The following is a 22,381-nucleotide window of genomic DNA, read 5'->3' as shown; positions in this document are numbered from 1 at the left end:
AGTACCCACGGCTTGCAAGAAAGTCTTTTGACAAAGACTGTGATTGAAAACATATTCATCACATTTGTACCCACGGCTTTGCAAAAAGTTCTAGACAGAGACTGTGAGTGAACACATCTTCATCACATTTTAGTACCTACAGCTTGCCAAAAAACAGTCTTAAGACAAAGACTGTGATTGAATATGTCTTCATCACATTTGCAAGAAAAACACGTCTTCATCACATTAGTATCTAAGGCTTGCAACTGTGATTGTGACATTAGTACCCACGGCTTGCATAAAAGGTCTTTTTGGCAAAGACTTCATCACAATAGTACCCACGGCTAGAAAAAGTCTTATGACAAGACTATGAATTGACTTTCAACTTTGTTGGATGGAAATAACGACCAACGGCTTTATAAAAGTCAATCAACTACTTAACATAGAGTCTCAAGGCAAATGCTATGAATTGAACACACAGCTTGCGAATGTTTTGTTGGATGGAAAAACGACCAACTGTTCAGAAAACGTCTTTTAAGGCACAAGACTATGAGTTGAAAAACATTTATAGTAAGTATCCCACGACTTATAAAAGGTCTGGATTCACGGCTTATATAAACAACTTTAGGCAAGGACTCCAAATCTCTGTGAAGCAAAAGGATGTTTGAAGATGCCAAGTGTGACAAAATTTAGTACACACGGCTTAAAAAAACAAGTCTTTAGACAAAGACTGTGATTGAAAAAACGTTTTCATTACGTTAGTACCCACGGATTCAAAAAAAGTCTTGAGACAAAGACTGTGTGAATCATCAAATTAGTACCCACGGCTTGCGATAAAGGTCTCTAGACAAAGACTGTGATTGGAAACGTTTTCAGCACATTTGTACCCACGGCTTTGCAAAAAGGACTGATTAAAATATCTTCATCACATTAAGTACTCACGGCTTGCAAAGAGGTCTCTTTATATTGGTTTTGAACTTGTTGAATGGAAATAACGTTCACAAGTTATGCAAACTAATTGGAAAATCTTGCTCCCAATTAAGGGTTTGAGAGAAGTCTTCAGACAAAGACTCTACATCTAAACCAGATCCATTACTTACACACAGCTTTATAAGTTCAGCACCCACGGCTTAAAAAAAACAAGTCTTTAGACAGAGACTGAGACTGTAATTGTAAACGTATCGCCAGATTTGTACCCTCGGCTTGCAAGAAAGGTCTTTAGACAAAGACAGTGATTGAAAACGTATACATCACATCTGTACCCACGGCTTGCAAAAAAATGTCTTTAGACAGAAACTGTGATTGTAAACGTCTTCATCACAACAGCACCCACGGCTTTGCAAAAGAAAAAAGGTTCTAGACAAATATTGTGATTGAAAATGTATTCATCACATTTGTACCCACGGCTTTGCAAGAACGTCATTAGGTTGGTGGATAGAAAAAACATTCAGTCCCATAAAGCAAGCCTTAAGAAAAAGACTGTGGATATATAACCTTATTTTACCACTAACAGGGTAACTATGAGGCATTTTGCGTCAACTAAAGACTAATTAGATTTATGATTTCCTCAGGTTTTGTATGTGCTTCAGAAGACTCGGAGACGATTTCAAATGTATCAGATTTCTTTGACAGGTATGTGCTTTTCAAAACTTGTTTGTTACTTAGTTGATACATTCAATTATGAAGTGAAGACCAGTTACATTTGTTTAGGTATTGTTCATATCCTCATTGACGCTTGTTCAGGTATATGCTTTTCTTCACTTTTTCTCTTACAATTTGATATTTTTACATATGAATACAAACTAAGTAAGTGACAACGTTTCTCTCATTGATTTAGCATCCACGAGATTCATATCCATTGATGAGCAAGTAGATTCTTTTTTTAATATTGGAACATTACATTGTGTTTACAATGTTTAATCTAAGTAAGTGACAACGTTTATCATTGATTTAGCATCCACGAGATTCTAAAAACTGACTGCTAACATATCCATTGATGAGCAAGTAGATTCTTTTTTTTAATATTGGAACATTACATTGTGTTTACAATGTTTAATCTCTGTTATCTTTAATTTGGTGCTTGGACGTATAAAGTATCTAGGAGTCTCTTGTAGATCAACGTAGGTGAGAGACTCCTGTAAACTGTGTTAGTAGTTTTTCTTTGAATCTTTAATGTTTTTGATTTGTGTCACGCGTTTAACCATCAGTGGTCATTCTAAACGTGTTAGAATCTCTTTATTTGTTGCTTGTATGTATTATAAGGTCTCTCATGTTATGAAATCAATGTATCTTGGATTCTCTGGTAAATCAACATAGGTGAGAGATTCCATCATGTTGTTAGTATCTATTTAGTTTGGTGCTTTTATGAATAAGGTCTCTCTTTAGATAAACAAATGTAACTAGTATATTTTAGAGTCTCTTGTAGATCAACAGGTGAAAATCATATAGATTGTGTGAGTATTTAGTCCTTGAATTTTGAATGTATCCGTTTTGTGTGTATGCTCCTCTTACTCTCAGTGATCATTCTAAACTGCGTTAGTAATATGTATGTTGATTAGAAAAAGTTACTATTTTAAATTGGTTTGGTGTTTGTATGTATTATAATGTATCTTATTTTTATGAGGTCACTTCTAGATCGACGTAGGTGAGAGTCTCCTGCAGAATGTGGTTGTAATTTCCTTGGATATTGAATGTTTCTGCCTTGTGTTATATTCTCAAGTCTTAATCCTCAGTGATCATTGTAAACATGTGAAAATGACTTAATCACAACTCTGCATAGTAAGCTAACGATTACTGTGTTAGATTCTATAAATTGTATACATTGACTTGAGTTTTTACAGTAACAGTGATTTTTATCTGTTATCAAGTCTATGAGTCTTGGCAATATTTTTGTCATTGGTCTAGTATTCGTGAGATTGTAGAAACTTATTGCTTGTTAATCCTTACAAGAAAATATTATTTAAGCATCAGAAATGTTTCTTAAAAAGTCTTTTCAAATACTTACTAACTATTTGTGATTAAGTATCTGTAGAATTCTAAACTGATTGGTAATATATCCTTTCGTAAAAAGTTATATTTTATTTCGTGTTTATATTGTTACTTTATGTATGATGTATCTTGCTGCTAGTGGTAATAGTTTTCTTGAATCTTGAGTGTTTAGGCTTTGTTTTATTACTCTAAACCCTGTGTGATCATTTCTAAACATGTGAAATGACAAGTTCACAATTCTCATATGCTGATGTTAATTACTTCGTTACACTCTATAATTGTTACAGCCTATCCCTTGGTCTCCTAGTATTACTCAGTTGATGAAGCTTGAAAATCTTTTGAATCCTTGTGTGTAGTTAGAATGTGCAATTCACCTTTCTTGATTTTCTAGGATTAATGTCAAATTCAAGAAATTAGAAGTATCTAAAGTCCTGTTGTAGCCATGTGGAATAGGTGCTCTGATATTCTCTTCTATCTAAGGTTTTGTTTCGGTTAATAGGAACCGTTGTGTTCTTTAATAGGTGGTAGATTTGGAAGTTCTTGACTTTAGTTTATTACAAAATCCTCAAGTTTTTAGTTTGTTGCTAAGGCAAAGTAACACTGGGTTACTATCACAGAAAATTATAGGAGTGTTTCTAAGAAACGGGCATATGTGATTGCTAAACTAATAAAGAGTCATGTTATAGATTATGATTACTGTAGATAGATTCAACTGTAATGTTTACTGAAAAAAAAATATTACTTCTTTAAATAGACAATTTGAATTTCTTAGTTATGTACATGAACAATCATGTTCTCTGTATGTTTTATAGCTTTGTGTTAGATTATAAGATCTGTTTCTTGCACTATGGTTGGTCTTGGTCATCCTCTTATCGATATCGTCTATTGCGTGTTCTTGGCTTCGGATGATATTTACCAAATTAGACGTTTGCTTCTTGATTCTTTGAATATAATTAGTGTGGCTAAATTGATTTCTCCACTATATTTTCTTTTGGATGTTAGATCACATAGTTTATAACGAAACAGCTTTCTCTCTCCTCTCTGTTCTCTCTTCCAAACTTTTCACAGAGATGGATGATTGAGAAAGCCAAGCTGAATGGTCTCTCTCTCTTTTCTTTTCTTTATCTTACAGAGAGAGAGGTTCAGTCAAGCTGGCCGGAGCTGTTACCGGTGCTTGACTCCCGATGTTCGGGCTATGCCTCTGGCAAGCGGTGGCTCCCAAAGCACCGTCTTGGCCGGCTTCTGACTCCGGCAAGTGGGTGGTTCTCATAACACAATCTTGTCCGGCAACGACTCTGGCAAACGATGGCTTCTACAGCACCGTTTGGCCGGCGAATTTAGTGAATCATCGTCATCTCCGGTGATTTCTCTAGTATAGTTCGGGATATGTCCGAATTAGTTTTTAGTTTTTTCCTTTCGTTAATCAACGTTTTCTTTGCTTTTCCATGGAGTTTTGTTTGTGTTGCGTTTTTAATATTGGATAGCTTCATCTTCATCCCCATTTTAATGGGTCGATTCATCTTCAAGCTTACACCTATCTTTAAAGATGGATTTTGCTGAATTGTTTGGATCAGAGCTATCTTCTATGTTTCTTCCCTTCGCGATGCAATTGAATTTCATTCTCTTAAAGCGATGATTGGTACTGGCTCAACCGTATCTGGGTTTGTGGCCTTTGAAGCTTTCGTTTATGGTTGTTTCCGTTATCGGAGCTTCTGTGTCCGGCGACGAAATCTTGATCGGTAAATCTCATCCTTGCCTCGTGTCCCTTCACGCACCAGCGTCTTAACACGTGGCATAGAGCTGTCGTTTTTTTGGCGTTTCTCCGTTTGGACCTGTCTAGTCTGGGCTTTGTGTGCCCCTTTGTAAATGGGTTTGGACCTCCGTTTGAAGCTTTCTTTGTAAATGGGTTTGGGCTCTCTTAGAGCTTTTTATAATAATAAAGAGATGACAAAAAAAAAGATCACATAGTTTATTTTCTTCTATGGTCTACACTCTTTATACTGATTAATTAGTTGAATGATAAATACATCAAGTTCTATTAAATCTAGCTTTACCTTTTAATAATAGACAAGTTGACCATCTGCAACCGTGGATTCGGTAAAGAATTCTTAAAAATTCACTTTTTTATTTCTTTTATTATTCTTATTTTTCAACAAAAAAAAAAATAATCGGTAAGTCGCCACTTAACAGCGGGATCCGCAAACAGTGACAATATTTCTCACGGATTGATCTTTATATAAGGATAAGAAGAGGTTAATCCTTAATATAGTGTAGAACCCATCAAATTTTTTATAATTTTTTACCTAGGTTTTGGAGTTAAAAGGCTCTACTGCAGATCAGATGCCCTTACACCAGCAATATCCATTAGTTTCTTAACTTATCTATTCACCGTGTGCATCTTTTTGGTATCATTCAAATGTCCGAAAGTGACGTTACCATCAAATACATAAATCAAACATTAAAAAAACCTACCACAACTTAAAACCCTATCAAGCATTATTTATGAAACAATTAATTTTTAGTTAATTTCAAATCGCCATAAATTATTCTCTAAAACCAAACAGTTGTTGGCAAAACTTGTTTTTATCTGATTCATGAAATTATAAATCAAAGGTCTTCTTCCCATCATGGTTCTTAACTAATTTATAACAACAATAGTTAAACGATGAACACACACAATATTTTAAGCCTATTGATACCAGCTCTTCACGGGTGTGTTCTTCCTCCTCGACCGTCTATGTGACAGCGGTGCAACCGCCTTCACCGTCGTGTCCGGCTTCTTCTCATCCTCCTCATTCGGTAAGTCTTCATGTTTCCACTTTTGCTCTTCTTCCACACTAGTGCTACGTCTAACTTTCCTCTTCTGTTTCTCTCTGTTAATAATCTCAACTTCTTCTTCTTCGTAGTCTTCGTCTTCTTCGGATTCTTCCTTATTGAAATCTTCTGAACTCTCAAGATTCTTCCTCGGCCTTCCCCTTCGTCTCCTTGTTGTCTGAGACCCCGACGGAGAGGAAGCTTCTGATACCGTCACTGACGGTTGATTTGCTTTCTGAAACCTTCTCTTTCCCATCAGTTTTTTTCAACAGCATACAATTTATTTTAACAGCTTATTTGTTTTTTAATACCTTCAAGACATTTTTTTAAATAACTTTTATCTTCAACAACAGTAGTAAAATAAATAAAAATATCTTCAAGGGAAATAATTTATCGGCCTTTTTTGTTTTTAATGTTTTACAGACAGAAACAAAACCAACAATAGTATTTAATATCAAAATCAGATTTTATGTTTGTCCGTTGGTTATCTTTTAATTTCTTCTCTATATTATCCACCAAGATTGTACATAAATGTGATAGATTATTACTGGAGACAGGGTTCACGTATAATGTGCTACGTCTATTCGTATACTAGTGTCAAATACTATGAAATATCAAACTATAAAGCTTCAAAGATTGAAATTTATAATCTAGTGAAGAATATTGCAATCTTGTAACCACCGGTTGGTAGCTGCAGTTTGTGTGTTAGGTTTGAGTTCTAATAAAAAGGTTCCAATTCTATAAACAAACCCATAAATAAATTTCACATGCTTCTACATGTAGATGTGATTCCAATCGTTGCTATATATTGCTCCTTTCTTTAACTATATATACAATTACGTATGTTGCACGTACTCTGATTTTATTTCATTTTTGTACATCGTTTCTTCTTTTAGTGATACCTGAAAAAAAGTAGGAGATTGCATACATGATCATGGTTTGAATGCAATATTAATTGAAACTTGAAAGACTTACTTATCATATGAGAGTAGATTCAAACCGTCGTTTATTACAACAAAAGTTATGAGTTAGGACCAGTAGAAACGGCATGACGTCCACTTTTCATCAAGAAAGTTAACCGGGATAATAATTTTTTTAAAACGAACCACTTACCTTTTTGAAAAAACAACAAGAGAATGCGCGTCGTTTTTAATGAAAGTGACCGTGTCTCGTAAACAGAGAATAGGCTTCTGGTCCAAAAGGGATAAGGATCACGACATCACGTGAGCAGAAGTCAGAAAGAGTCCATCTTCTTTCTCTCTCGTTGGATCATACCCAACAATACAGACTCAAATCCTCCCCATCAAATATTTTCTTGATTTTTGATTATTTTCTCCTCATTATATTTTTTTTCGTGGTTTCGCCAATTACAAATATTTTCGATAAAGACAAAACCCTTTTTCGTGTATTTTTATATTTTTAATACTTATTTGTTGTTTTGATTTTGGAGATGCAGACAAGAAGGTTATTAAGCACTCTTTGTGACTTCGTGGATGGAACTTCTTCTTGGTGAGCCTCCTTTCTCTTCTCCTGATTTTTCTGCGCTTTTGAGAAAAAAATTTCAATTTTTCTGTTTGTTTTTAATTTTTAAAAATAGTTCCTTTGCTATAGAAACATAGTTTTAAAATGTTCAAAATCTATTCTTTTCCAGGCATAACATTGGCTATATCTCTCACTGAAAGTCTGTTACTTTTTTTCACCTGAGATTTGATTCTTCATAGTTTCATTGATTATCTCTCTGTTTCGGAAAAAGCAAGTAAAGTAAGAATCTTTACAATTCTTTTGTGATGATTCCTTGTAAAAGTTTCTATTTTGGGAATGAATGAATGAATGTTATCTTTGCTCCTGAAAAAGTTATTTACTTTCCATTGATCCAAAATTTCAGCAGCAAAGCAATCCGGATCCAACACATACGTCTCTCTGATGCCAACAAGGTTTCGATCCATTAAGAAATATAGAAAGACTGTTTTGGTTCTTTCTTAGTCATGGTGGAGCCTTGCGAGACACGCAACAACGGTGCAGCATATCAGATGGTTAGATATCAAAACCATCACAACTCCAGGATACCGTCATCATCAACAGCATTGCTATCATCGCCATTGCTAGAACTGAGAGTGTTCTACGCCAGAATCAGCAACTTCAAGGTTGATGAATCCACACCTGAGATCCTCACAATCACTCACATCCCTCTTGATCCAGATACACTTCTCGAGATCAACGGTACTCGAATGAGCATAGTTTCCTCTCAGCTAAGGAGAGATCGTGCTGACAAGAACTCAGAAGCAGCTACTTATATCAGCACAGACAGTATCAGGTTATCTGGTAGTGTGAAGTTTGAGGTATACGACAAAGAGGACCTAGTTTTGTCTGGAACGTTAGAGATGTCTGGTGGTAGTAATAGCGTGAAGCAGCGGTGGGGAATGAACTGTGAAGCTGAGATCACTGCAGGGTCTGGTTTCTTGAAGGAGTTGTCTTCTCTGTTGCCAAGTGTTGAAGTATATGTCACTGGTTGCTTCTCGGGGACACCTATTATTTTGACCAAGACGCTGCAGCTTGGTTTCAGAAAGAAGAAGAGTAGAGGGACTGGATTAGATTCGATTCCGGAGTATGAAGGTTGTGAGACACGGAAAGATTTTGAGGTAAGTTTCAGTTAGAGTTCTCTCTGTTGCTGACTTCTTTGCAGTGTTTTGGACTTCTTTTATTTGTGTGTGTGTAGGTAACAGAATACGGAAGCTATAAAGAAGGATATGATGATATGTATTTGGGAAGAGAGTACGAAGATGGTGAAAATGGAGAAATGTCATGGTTCAATGCAGGTGTGAGGGTTGGTGTGGGAATTGGTCTTGGTGTATGTGTAGGTCTTGGCGTTGGAGTTGGACTTTTGGTTCGTACCTATCAATCAACCACCAGAAACTTCAGAAGAAGGCTTCTCTAGTTCAACTCAAATTTGCCTCAAGCTTCTTAGTCTTCTCTAACTCCACTCAGTCACAAATCTCATTTGACTGCTATATAGTCCAATGCTGGTGAGTATAAAACCTTTCTTCATGTGTTTTTTTCTTATTCTCTGTGTGCTTTCAATTTTTGAAAGATTATTCTCTTCTTGTGTTTGTTGAGTTTAAGACAGAAACAAAGCTTGTCACTGCCTTTATTATCTGTAAATAAATGCAGTTTTCAGGTAATTTGTACAATAAAGATACACCTGTCAACAGACCAATACAAACGCATTCACATTGATATCCCCTTAAATGCCCACTAGTCATCTTCGCTAACTCCGGAAGAAACTAACTTCATTGCACTACTGTAAAAGCTGGATGCACCACAATCTTTCATCATCTCAGACCCTATATGTTTTGTCATTCTATGATTCCTATATGTTCCAGAGTTTAGCAGGAAATTCTTCTCCGAAGTTGTATCATCAGCGGAAAAAGCTTCATTTGATTCTAAAACACCCAACAACTCTGAAACTGATTTGAGCTACCATCATCGGTATCTTGAAGTAAGAGGAACTGTAGCAAGACGAGAATGCATATATAGCTTTAGTCCATCAAGAGAGTTGTGTAACAAATGCATGCCTCCTCTGTGAAACTGCTGTGATGAGTAACAAAACCAACGTTGAGACAACACTTGCGTCTACCCAAAACCTAAATTTAGTTATTGATTAAAAAAGAAGATTGGAATCAATGAAAGAAAAATAAGTTAAGCGGAAGAAAGCTCAGAAAATTTGCACCAGTCATATCAAAGATTGAATAATCTCATATGTCCAGACATAAATTAAGCAAATTCATCATCGCAAACATAATCAAACTGTAACATAAATCACAAACAAAAGGATCAAAAAAACTCAGAGAATGCTACTAAAAAGTTATAGCGGTGGCAGACAATCTACACAAATCGGTTTAGTTTTGGTATAATATTTTTTTTTTAAAGAAATAATAATAATTCGGATCCAAACTGAAAAACCCAAATAAACAGAAAATGGGCTTGAACACGTTTTTGTGTCACTGATTACATCTGAATCACGAACAAATCATGGATAGTTCGGCGTTTAATCCAGAACCTCATCTGTGTTTTTTTGAATAAAATGAGGTTTTAAGCTAAAATCCAAGCCCGAAACCTCAATATGTGTAAACGTCATTCATGTGAGTTCTAAGCTTTGTTTTTCTAGTTGAGTTAACTAGATTTAATTTCAAACGTCACTCTTGCATATTTATCATCAAATGGATTGAGCATAAACAGTCTCACAGATTTCATCTAATTTTGCAGTAATTACAAGAAATTGAAAAATCTAATTTCATCTGAATACATCAAAACTCTAGAAGAATGCATATACACTCTCATCAAATTAGCTTTCATCAAGCTGAGAGAGTGAAATTGAAATTCACAAATTCTAATGGGATGTATCAGGCGTGCTTGAAGAGCTTCATGCTTAGCCAATGAAAGTAGACGGCAACCGTTATAACAGGTATAGTCAAGGGGACCAAGAAGCAGTAGTAGTACCTATCATTCTTCAGACCTTGGTTTAAAGGATTTTGAGAGAGCGGTAGCAAAGTTGAAGCGATGACTGCGAAGACGAATCCGAAGAAGGATACGGAACCAATTATCACGAAGAAGTATCCCCATAATAACTCTCCCGTCGTCGTCGTTGTTCGCGGAAGTTTCATCGGAGGATCTGAGTAATACGTTGTGATTCAGATGTAATCAGTGACACAAAAACGTGTTTAAGCCCATTTTCTGTTTATTTGGGTTTTTCAGTTTGGATTATTATTTCTTTATAAAAAAATAAAATATTATACCAAAACTAAACCGGTGGCATCAATTCAGACCGCCCGTCTGCTAGTATCTCATCACTGTTTCTTCCCATTACAAAACAAAACTATTTAAAATTCTAATTTTGATAAAGACATTGGCATCAGATAATAAGCGGAGATTGTTTGTCAAACACTATTATTCTGCGTTTTTAAGCATAAATTAATCAATTCTTCATCTGCCATCTAAAATTACGCTAATTTAAAATAAAAAAAATCTCTAAATTAAAAGGAGAAGTTTCGGTCGATTCATTTGACGCCAAAGCAAAGAGAAAAATCACGCAATGGGTTGGTAAGATAACCGTTTCGATCTCTGCATCCGTTCTTAACCTCTCTACCATTCTTCGTGATTTTACTCACTTTGGTTAGAAAAGTGGGTAAACAGATGCATTAAGATTCACTAAAAAAACTCGAACAATAATACAAAAAATATAAATAGGAAAATCAATCAATATTCAAGAACAAAAAACATAAACAAATCAATACACTCAAAGGCGCGGAAAGAACCTGCTGCTGGTGAGTGGTGATGAAAGTGTTAGATAGATTGTACTTTCAAAACTGGAGTTCATCGTTATTATTTATATAGCGAGATCCTTCTCGCCATCTAGGGTTTCCCTTTTAACCGGGTTATTATAATGGGCCAGAGATCAATAATACGGCCCGTTTTAGTTTGGTCAAGAGCAAACATTACCAACGTCCCACAGGCATGTCCTTAGCTATTTTCGGATTTAAAAAAATGAAAAAGGGGATTAATGTGTGGGACGGCCTTAGTTAAGAAGTTTTCTTAACCGTCCCAATAAAACACGTGTCGGCTGAAGGGAGTAAACGAAAAGGAGTAGGGCAAAATCGAGAGTCAATTGAGAAACTCTGTCTTTCTTGATCTCTCTCGTCTCGCGATCTCTCATCTCGCTCGCGATCTCTCTTCTCTCTCGATCTCTCATCTCCCTCGCGTTCTCCGGTTATCTCGATCTCCCCACGGTGCTCTTCTCAACGCACGGCGGTTCTCCTCTCGATCTATCGTGGGTTCTCGTCTCGGCGGTTCTCCTCGGCGGTTCGACCATCGGCGGTTCTCCTCTAGATCTCTCGACGGTTATCGTCTCGGCGCTTTTCCTCTCGGCGGTTCGACTCTCGGCGCTCGCGATCTCTCTTCTCTCTCTTCTCTCTCGATCTCTCGATCTCTCATCGCCCTCGCGTTCTCCGGTTATCTCGAAAGTTAAGAATCCAGAAAAAGTCCCACCAATAATCATCATTTTAACAAAAAGTCCTTAACAAAGTCCTAATCTACAAATAATAATTAAATACTCTAAGTACTTATCAATTGGGACAATTGATAATGTTGCTCTGGTATTTGACTTATCTAGCAATTTTGTTCTTTTAATTCATGTCTCTAGGATTTCTACAGTTCGACTCCATCCATACTGCTTACACTCTCTAATCATTTAAGGCTGATCAGTCTCTTTTTTGCCGACTAACATATTTTGTTAACAGTGGAAATCTTTTAGTTCAAGGTTTGATTTAAGTTGTGATTAAGAATTTGTTTATGTTCATACATTGGAGAATGTCTGAGGTTCGAATTACAAAAACTGTGATTAATTATAACTTACATGAGATTTTCAATATGGTGTAAGTAGAACCATTAGACATAGTTTTTTTTTGTAAACGACTCATTATAATACAAATAAGACCATTAAACGTGAATCTTTATAATTAATTATACAGATTTGTTGGTTGCAAAGTAATTCTCAAAATTTGTAATAGATAACTCAATGTTGAAAACATGTTTTGTTTTTTTTTTCTTTTGTTTTTTAACTTTTTTTTATTATATAAATCAATCCCGAACGGACATCAAAGTCGAATACAAACCAGACTCGAACAAAATGATCTAGATCAATACGTTTACAATTTCTAGTTTCGCAATACCACCTATCTGACGCGTTCTGCTAGATTGCTTAGTAATCACTAGACTACCGATGACCGTTCTCTTCTATTGACGTTAACCCCGGGGAGGTGGGTTTTACCTCGTTGCCTTGGACGCCGGAGTCCCCGAGACGTCGCCTGAAGTAGCTGGTAGTCGGTGTTTTTGCCAAGTTTGCATTCTTCCTTGTCGATTACGCGCAAGACATCAGAAGGAGAGAAGGGACGAGAACACCCATACCTGAGGAGAGTTGTCCGAACCGCACTGACACTCACCTTCGACACCAAAGTCGGGCCTGATCTCAGAAGCCACACTTTGCCTAGGAAAGTCTCTAAACCTGCACACAACCAGCCAACGACACTACTGACAGGGTCAAGGAACCCAATCAGAACTGGGATATGTCCCTAGCCAACCGAGACACTGAAGCAAGCAATGACGCAAAACTCGCTACACCGGCTGTCGCCTTTGAGAACCAAAGAACGATGGAGAGTGACATGAAAGATCCAACCTCCAGTGTCAACAGAGGAAGACGAGAACATAAGAACCAAAACCTCCAGAGAACAAGGCCGTCGCCACATCCTAAGAGGCCCAAGACGAAGACGAGATACGAAGATCCAAATCTAGAAGGATCTCCCAAGAACACATCAACCAGCCATAGACGACTGGGATTCGAGTTAAAAAGAGAACCTCATGAATCGGAACCGGACTGGGCACCACTACCGACTGCATACCGCAGTACGCGACTCGCCTCCGAGAAACTCACCGGAGCTAACTTGGGTTCGCTTAGGTAGACCGAGCCTCCACGACGCCGCAACAGACCGCGAGAACCACCAAGCTAACCCGATAACCACCTCCATAGACCCGTGAATCACCACAAGCCAGAGCAGAGGGGAGACCTCCACGCCGAATCTCGAGCACCAAGACCAATAGAGAGAGATCTGAAAGGGGAAACATGATCTACTCACCAACCCTGAAAAGACGACTCCTCTGTCAAAACCCCAATCTACTCCACCGCGCGCTGCCTCCAGGGAGGGCCGAACTACCGTCGGATCTGACACTCCTCACGAGCGGAGAACAAAGCCGTAGATGTACGCCAACCCAGAACCAGACACAAAACGATAAAGGAGCGAGGCTGAAGAAGAAGCAAAGAGTAAAACGAGGAAGGAGGGAGGGGAGCTCCGGCGCCGGCACGCGCTCTCACGCGCCGCCGGACACCGGACCGGACTTGAAAGCTTTGTTAATTAAGAGAGAGGCTGGAGCGATGGGGGAGGAGAGAGAGTTATCTGGTTTCTAAGAATTTTTACGGACCTAAGAGCATGTGCAACGCGGGATTTTAGCTAATCCTTAGCGTTAATCCTTAGCGTTTTAGGATTAAAAAAACATTAAAAAAACGGAAAAGCTAAGGATGAATCATTAATTAAGGAGAAGAAGGACCAAGTCCTTAATGTGCTGGCGTAACGGGATTTGTTCGGGTTTAGGGTTGTCTTTCGTAAGGGGAGAGAAAAAACACGCAACCAAAGTCATTATCTCGAGTAGCCGTTCAATAAATGAAAATTTTTAATTTAAAATTTAATAATTTTTAATTTCTAAGATTCAATTCAAAAAATATATATATATATATATATATATATATATATATATATATATATCTAAGGACTCCATATTGGATAACACCATTGGACCTACAATTATGATTAGAGTCCTTAACTATTCAAGAAAAAAAACATTATTATATTGCTAAGGATTCCAATGGTGGGTAACACCATTGGAGTTGCTCTCAAAAACATGTTTTGTTAATTTGGAATAAAAATTGAAGTTCTATATATATCATGATACATATGCCTTGATTGGTAGAGCATTATCACTAGCATTATGCTCTACATTATCCAATCAATAATTGTTACAAAAGCATTTAAAAAAGCATTTACTAAATGCTAATGCTTTTCAAATGCTCTCTGGCCAATGCTCTCATATGAAGCTTTTAGAAGAACATTTGCATTCATAATTTATAAAACTAAGAAAAATATATAATTAATTCATTTATTTTATTAAATAATATCATAAAATTACTTTTATATCTAGAAAATAAAATTTTGATTTCTAAAATTAATTTACAATAAATATATTTTTTAAATAGTATTTCACATTTAAAATATAACTTAATTTATATAATTTAATTTATTTTAAATGTGAAATATTATTTTTAAAAATAGATATTTTAATTATAAAATTTATTTTAAAATAAAATTTTCGATATAAGCATAATTTTAAAATTATTAAATAAAATAAATTAATTATATATTTTTTTAATTTTATATGTTAATATATTTTATATATATATTAGAAATATATTCATGAAAAATAAATATATTATTTATTATATATTATATACTAATTTTTATAATAATTTTAAATTGCATACTCGCTCTACCAATCATCTTATTAAACAGTTTAGCAAAAACATACAGCTCATGCAGCATACTGCTTCTATAGCATACTGCTACTGCTAATGCTCTACCAATCAAGGCCATAGAATTAACTAACAGATAATGCTAAAGAAAGTCCATATAAACCAAAAATGAATTAACACACTGTTTTTGTTTATGCATGTAGGTAAAGCCAATCAGCTTAACTGTAGTTACAAATTAAGCTGATTTGTCGTTTGGGTGTAAACAAACAAACAAAACAAACATGATGTCGATTGGAAAATATATATTTTACAATTACGTTTCATTTACATCCTCTATTTCTGTAGACAAAAATCAAAAACACTCCCTCCCACGTATACCAAATCTCAAGTGTATCTCCATTTTTTTTAAGAAACCTAACTTTCAAAACCAAACCAATATTCTAACAATGAAAGATAGATCAGAGAAGAGGGTAACGATCTCGACCGTAGCTAATGATCATTGTTCATATCCGACGGTGGCAAGAAGCTCTCCAAACACAAACCACAAATATTAAAATCCACTTCCTCAATCGTCCATTTCTCCTCTATTCGTCTCCGGTGGTTAACAGCTCCTCCATAACGATAAAGCGTGGTCAACGTTCGACCACCGTGTGCTATGTTAACCGAGTCAACGTACTTGTAGTCGTCAATGATTGACTCCATGCTTGTCTCCCAAAATACACCGTCGCTCTTGCCCCTAGCGGATTTGACTCTCACGAGCTTTGTGTCACCGAATTTCACGAGAAGTCCCGTCCGTTGGCTGAAGTAACCCCACACCGTGTGGTGGATCACCTCCGTATTAGGCGAACACTGCGCCTTGAGAATATCTGCCGGTGTCTCTACCTTTAAGACGAAACAGTCTTCGTTGTTTACGGTTTGTTCGCCGATGCAAACGGCGTCTAGAAATAGACTAGCCGTGCACCTCGGGTCAAGTCCCTGCCACATGGTCAATACATGCAAACTTTGTAACAAGTTGGACAAGTATTATTGGCTACATTTATCTATATTACCAATATGCAACCAAATTTCGTTAGTTTCTTAGTATACAACTAGGATTGGCTGATTGCATGTATTAATATGGTGTGTGAATTGTCTGGTTCAGTTCCATTTAGTTTTTTTTCCATCGTTTACAAAACACATATATTCATAAAGTGTCAAATGGGAGGATTGTCCATCGGTGGTCTGGTCTGTGTCCAACACATAACCGGTCATAGATTAACTCATATACGAAACCGGTTTAAATGAATCAAGCCATATATTTGTAAACATAATATGCATGGTACCATGTTAGAACATCTATATATAAACAACATGTTCGAACATGACTCCATCAATGCAAATCCAATAGTCTATAGTCGTTCTAGTTTCATATAGTTAATCATATAAATTTTGATATTATGTAACAATGATTAAATACAACATTCATTTTAAGATGTACGTACGTACCTGAAAAAAACGTCGGAGAGGGCGGGGAGGGCCACGGTGAGCCTGGGAAGGTTGGGTAGATGATTGGTTCCAAGCCACTTTGCCGTCACTACCGGCGCTAATCTTGAAACCGGAAACCACCAGCTCCAAGAACCAAAGGTTTGGATTCTTCTGCCATAAAACAAAACCTCCGACTTCAAAATTGCCTTTCCCCAGCCGCACCGGCGTAGTAGTGGTCCCTTCATCCTCTCCAGCAACCATCTCTGAGCCTTGCATCCTCACCTGCCCCACTGCGTACATGCTCTTCACTGCATTCAAAGCGGCTGGACCTCCACACGCAGCCACGTACTGCTGCACTATATACTTAGCTGTTGACGCCTCCTTTAAATATATACACAAGACCATCAACATTACTCAATACTAGTTTTTCCATAGTTAAGTAATTAGACCGAAGGTGCTTTTTCATACTGTATATTCAAAATCTGACTAATTATAAGATAATTTGTTCATACTAACAAAAGATAAAACTCTATATCAAGTTACACACTTCATCTCTAGCTATGAATGTTCTATCTGCCAATCATACATGTTGTTTCTAGGCTAATCCCATGAATTATAGAATAGTCGAAGTTTCTTGACATTTGAAACACTTGTACAATTGTACTAGAAAACCATAGCTAAAACCACGATAGGAAAATTCGAATGGACATAAACCCAGATAAACAAATCTTAACAACATTGAACCCTGTGGTGTTAATTGGCTTGCATCAATATACATGTTCATATCTGTTGTTAATTAACTGTCTTGTCGCGCGACTTTCATATCTATGATGAAAATGAAACTTGAACATAAAATCCTAGAAGAATCTACATCTAAACCTACAAAATTATCAAGATGCTAAGTTAAACTAGGTAACAAGGAAGTAACAAAATGCAAACAAAAACAAAAACACAAATAGATAACAATAACACAACAATATATAAACGTACGATGGAAGTGTCATTGATGGGTCGGGAGAGACAGAACTCGAGAGGAACATGAAAAGGAATAAGAGGACTTCCCACGATCTTCAACAACGCCACAAACTCGTTGTCTGATTTTGACTGCAAATGCATATTAACATTACTCATCGACGAAGAAGACGCTGGCGTTCTCATGTCAGCCGCGACTGCTGTCACGACGGCATGCGCCTTCATAAGAGCGTGCATATTCCTCCACCGTCCCGTCGCGTTGCTTCCCATCTTCGTAAACATTTCTTCCGGTACAGGGACCTCTAACACCGTCTCTAACCCGTCTTCATTGTCTAGATTCGGACAAAGCTTCCTCATCTTCATCTATTAATTAATTAGTTAATTTGTTTATTCATGAACGATCCGAGAGAAAGAGAGGATTAGGGTTTTCCTCTTTCTCCGAATTTTATTACGGGAGATAGAGATAGATAGATTTTAGAGGATCATGAGGATTAACTACGAAACAACTATTCTTGATTTTATTCTTCTCATTTTCTGTTGGCCGGCTTTTATATATAACTAAGGTGCTCCTTGCTCGTAGCTATCGTGAGAACACGATTTCAGGAGGATCAATCCAATCTCTATCTACGTGTATTTATATGCATTCATATAGTCTTATACTGATGTGACATATACATTGATTTAGGCCATTGTGTCTATATATGGACGAAGAAAATTGACAATCTGTGTATATCATACGAATATGTGTATATATACTTAGTTCCATTCATACCCACAAAATAAAATGAAATAAAAATATGTGTATACACAGAAACACATTATGGTCGTGAAGAATAAAACTAGTTTTTTTTTTCTTTTGACGAAGGCATAAAACAAAACTAGTTGAGGAGTAAGACCTAATTTATATAATCGGAGTGGTTGTGCAGGAGACCAATGTTTTATCGAATATCTTTCTCTATACGCAGTTGCACATTACTTATTCATGTAAAATGGGACCATCGTAGAAAGTAGAAAGTAGAAACCAAAGAAGAGTTGGCGTCCAAAGAACATATCACCTTTAGGCTTCAAGTAAATTTGTTCAAATCGCAAAATAAAAAATAAATGAACTTAAATCACTTTCAAAATCCATGCAATTGATAAGAAAAGAACGGAATGATTTATGCTTATTGCGTCACCTGGCAACCCGCAAATAGATAATTCAGCCTGCTTTTACATAATACTGTACTACTTAATTCCTCAACAATCATCTCTAATGGATTAATCTATTTTTACTCAGAGTTATATAACAAAAGGCTATTTATTAACAATTATGCAAAATGAAAAAAAAAACTGGAAGTGGTGGTCCTCTTCTTTTCAGTACTGGTTGATGTTTCGGTTTCCAGTTTGTTCTGGTTTAGGTGGTATGTAATATCTATAAATGAGCAGAGTAAAATTGTCACACACATTATTACTAAAGTCTAAAGGAGCATCAGTCAACCAATCATCTTAAGCGTGCCACAAGACATAACAACTTCTAAACCAAATGATTCTGTATACATTAATTTGGTTTCTTGAAGAAGAAGGTTTTCGAGGCGAAAAAGCCTCAGCCGGGAAACGCGCGTGCACGTGCAAGTTGTTGGACGAAATTTCTGAGAGAAGATATAACAGTATTAAGAGAGATGCGACTAGAACCGATTAAATTCTTGAGAAACAGTGCAGCCGAGTGCTTGGTGGGTTTGTGATCGTAAACGTGGTTTCCATGGCAGCTCTAGGATTGTTTTGCCAAGTCTGTCGTGGGAAAGGGTTTTACATATGTAAGTTGTGTAAAGGAAACGCAACTATAAGTTGGTCGCCATTGTATGATCCTGTTTGTATCAATCCAGTTCTTTACCCTACTTGCGATGGTCACAGGTTTGTCTAGCTTCTCTTTCTTCTAACTCTGGGATCTCTGTGGGTTTAGCACTGCAAATGAAGGCATGAAAATATTGTCGTGTCTGATTGTTCTGCTTCTAGACCAAACCAAACACTTAAAGTTTTGTTTTTTTAATCATCCCAGGCCCCAGGGTATAACGATGTCTCAACTGCGTAGAGAAGGAATATTGTTGATTACTCCTTTGAATTCTTTGGTTTTTACTTTTAGTTAACGCTAATCTACTTTTTAACTTCTACTAAAAGTTTCTTTTTTGTATTCCATTATGAAAGGTACCATTTGTAGCTGTGCGCACTGGTTATGCTTTTCTTCTAGCTACGTTTGTCTAACTATATGTTTGATGATATGGGTTAGTTTTTGACAAAAGTGTTGAATTGCAAGGAAATAAATAATTTAAACATTCTGTAAAAAAGAATATGTTTTGGATCATGGCTTGCATGATACATCGCTAATCAGTTTGCCAAAGACAAGCCCACATAACAGTTCAAGTCGCTGGTTAATGTAACATTTGTAAGGGAAGAGAATAATCAGACATCTTAACATTTCTTATCTACAAATAATGATTTTGAAATAAAACTCATGAACTGAACAACAAACACTACTAACTCTCCAGTGCTTCCATTGAGAAAAGCTTTGTGTCGCATGTTTGGATAGTAAGTGAAGAACATATGAGATTCTATAAGGATCCAGATAACTGTAAGCAGATGAAGAAGAATAGCTTCTCTCACATTCACAATCAACATGCCGTCAGAGTTTTTCACATCAACCACGAGCCTTCTTCCCGTTACCAAGTGTAAGCTCCAGATCCTCCATACCAACATCATGTATCCTCTCTCCTTCCCACGGCTTAACTTGGCTATTCTCAAACTTAAACTCAGAGCCTTGACCAAACCCTTGGAACGCAGCAGCAACATTCGGAGACATCCCCAGAGGTAAAGAAGGTTTCATAAGATTGAAGGTAGGAGAGGCTGGCACCATAGAGCCAGAGAAGGGCTGCTTTTGTTGTTGTGCAAACTTCTGAAAACTAATCCAATGACCAGAGTCAACAGTTGAAGAGTCAGACTCATCACACTCAGGTATTGTAGCCGAAGCATGAAACCGCATAGAAAGGATAGTTAAAAGACGACACTGATCGTTTAGCGTTGGCCATGGACTGCTTAGCGATAGAATCCCAATTAGTCAAGGGTTTAGGGTTGTTGCAAGTTGGAGACGAGAGCGGTGGAGTAACAGGGCAGCTGTTTGAGATTTTGAGAGAAGGAAGAGAAGAGGAAGCAATGCCTCCATTTCTGAGGAAGGGCACCGCGAGAAGGACTTGGGAAAGATGAGGAAGATGGACTGACTTGGTAAGAAGGGATGGGACTCTGAAACGCCGAAGAAAGAGGGCTCTGGTTTTGAGATGTGTAAGGAGTGTCTCTAGACGATGTACCATCTATCTCACTAAGTGGAGGTCTGCATCCCAGTTTGAATTGCTCAAATGAAACAAACATGTGTTAGACATGGACTTTGTCCCCAACAAAGTTTATAAGATAATGAGCTCAACCCATTTAAAAGGGGTCACTAAGAAACCCTAGACTTCTACTTTCTATAAATAAGGAGCCAACCTCCTTTGAGAGGGATCTTGGACTCTATTTTGGTCTCTCATCCATCTCTCTCTACTTCTAGAGAGAAACACCTCTCCACATGTTTTCACCTAATCACTTGTGATACTTTGTTGTAGAACTACCATTGGCTTGATCCCCTTTCGGGGTACGTAGACAACACTTCACCGGGTCCAGCCATAATCAATAAACACTTTTTTTCTTATTCTCTCCGAGTCGTCTCCATCCGGTTCAAGCTCAGCATGAAGACTTCTCCTAACCCCACCGACGAGTCCTCGTCTCGTTCATTCACTAGTTTGTTAACAGTTCTTGGTTCAAACAGTTGGCGCCCACCGTGGGGCATGGAGAAGTATCTTCGAGGAAGATTGAACTAGAGTCCGTTCTCTCGTCACTTGACCGACGAGTCATCACTCGATCGACGAGTCGTCACTCGACCGACGAGTCCTCACTCGACCGACGAGTCGTCACTCGACTGTTTTGTCGTCACTCGACCGTTCTGTCGTCACTCGGCGCAGAGCGTTCTCTCGCAGTCGCTCGACTCGATCTGCGCAGTCGCTTTGCTTGATTTCTCGCGGTCACTCGCTCGTTCTCTTTACTCGGCGCAGATCGATCTCTCGCAGTCGCTCAGATCTCTCTCTCCTCGTGGAGTTGACGTGTCGATTCAGCAACAAGGACTCGCTGAGGCGTATCCATATTTGACGTATCACTCATGGCTTCACGATGAATCGTCTCGAAAACAGTTGGCTCGTGCTCTCGCGGTCACTCGACTCGATCTCTCACGGTCACTCGACGCAGATCGTTCTCGCGCAGTCACTTGGCTCGATCTCTCGCGGTCACTTGCTCGCTCTCCTCACTCGACCGACGAGTCGTCACTCGACCGTTTTGTCGTCATTCGACCGACGAGTCGTCACTCAACCGACGAGTCATCACTCGATCGACGAGTCGTCACTCGACCGACGAGTCCTCACTCGACCGACGAGTCCTCACTCGACCGTTTTGTCGTCACTCGACCGTTCTGTCGTCACTCGGCGCAGAGCGTTCTCTCGCAGTCGCTCGACTCGATCTGCGCAGTCGCTTGGCTCAATCTCTCGCGGTCACTCGCTCGTTCTCTTTACTCGGCGCAGATCGATCTCTCGCAGTCGCTCAGATCTCTCTCTCCTCGTGGAGTTGACGTGTCGATTCAGCAACAAGGACTCGATGAGGCGTATCCATATTTGACGTATCCATCATGGCTTCACGATGAATCGTCTCGAAAACAGTTGGCTCGCGCTCTCGCGGTCACTCGGCGCAGATCGTTCTCGCGCAGTCACTTGGCTCGATCTCTCGCGGTCACTCGCTCGCTCTCCTTACTCGGCGCAGAACGATCTCTCGCAGTCGCTCAGATCTCTCTCTCCTCGCGGAGTTGACATGTCGTTCTGTCGTCACCCGATCGACGAGTCGTCACTCGACCGACGAGTCCTCACTCGACCGACGAGTCTTCACTCGACCGTTTTGTCGTCATCCGATCGACGAGTCGTCACTCGACCG

General features: G+C 38.1%; 2 protein-coding genes, 1 non-coding gene and 1 pseudogene across 3 annotated transcripts; 1 reads left to right on the top strand and 3 right to left on the bottom strand.

The window, feature by feature from the left end:
- Positions 1-5,656: 5,656 nt before the first annotated feature.
- Positions 5,657-6,059, bottom strand: LOC111211438. The gene has a single exon (XM_048748882.1). It carries the CDS (start codon positions 6,035-6,037, stop codon positions 5,657-5,659), a length of 381 nt encoding a protein of 126 aa, XP_048604839.1. The 5' UTR covers positions 6,038-6,059.
- LOC111211437 lies at positions 6,052-10,982 on the top strand (annotated as a pseudogene).
- Positions 10,684-10,773, bottom strand: LOC125582815. The gene has a single exon (XR_007320265.1). It is a non-coding gene; the product is annotated as a small nucleolar RNA R16 (small nucleolar RNA).
- Positions 10,983-15,041: 4,059 nt separating the features above from the next.
- On the bottom strand, positions 15,042-17,885 carry LOC125581734. Its single transcript, XM_048747684.1, has 3 exons — positions 17,366-17,885; positions 16,397-16,756; positions 15,042-15,886 (listed from the first exon to the last, which is right to left on the bottom strand). The coding sequence occupies exons 1-3, from the start codon at positions 17,708-17,710 to the stop codon at positions 15,401-15,403; spliced, it is 1,191 nt and encodes a 396-aa protein (XP_048603641.1). The 5' UTR covers positions 17,711-17,885; the 3' UTR covers positions 15,042-15,400.
- Positions 17,886-22,381: the final 4,496 nt, after the last annotated feature.

Source organism: Brassica napus, chromosome C2 (genome assembly GCF_020379485.1).
Source record: "Brassica napus cultivar Da-Ae chromosome C2, Da-Ae, whole genome shotgun sequence".
Lineage (NCBI taxonomy): Eukaryota > Viridiplantae > Streptophyta > Magnoliopsida > Brassicales > Brassicaceae > Brassica > Brassica napus.
The sequence above is the reverse complement of the archived record's forward strand: the minus strand, read 5'-3'. Positions and strand labels throughout refer to the sequence as shown.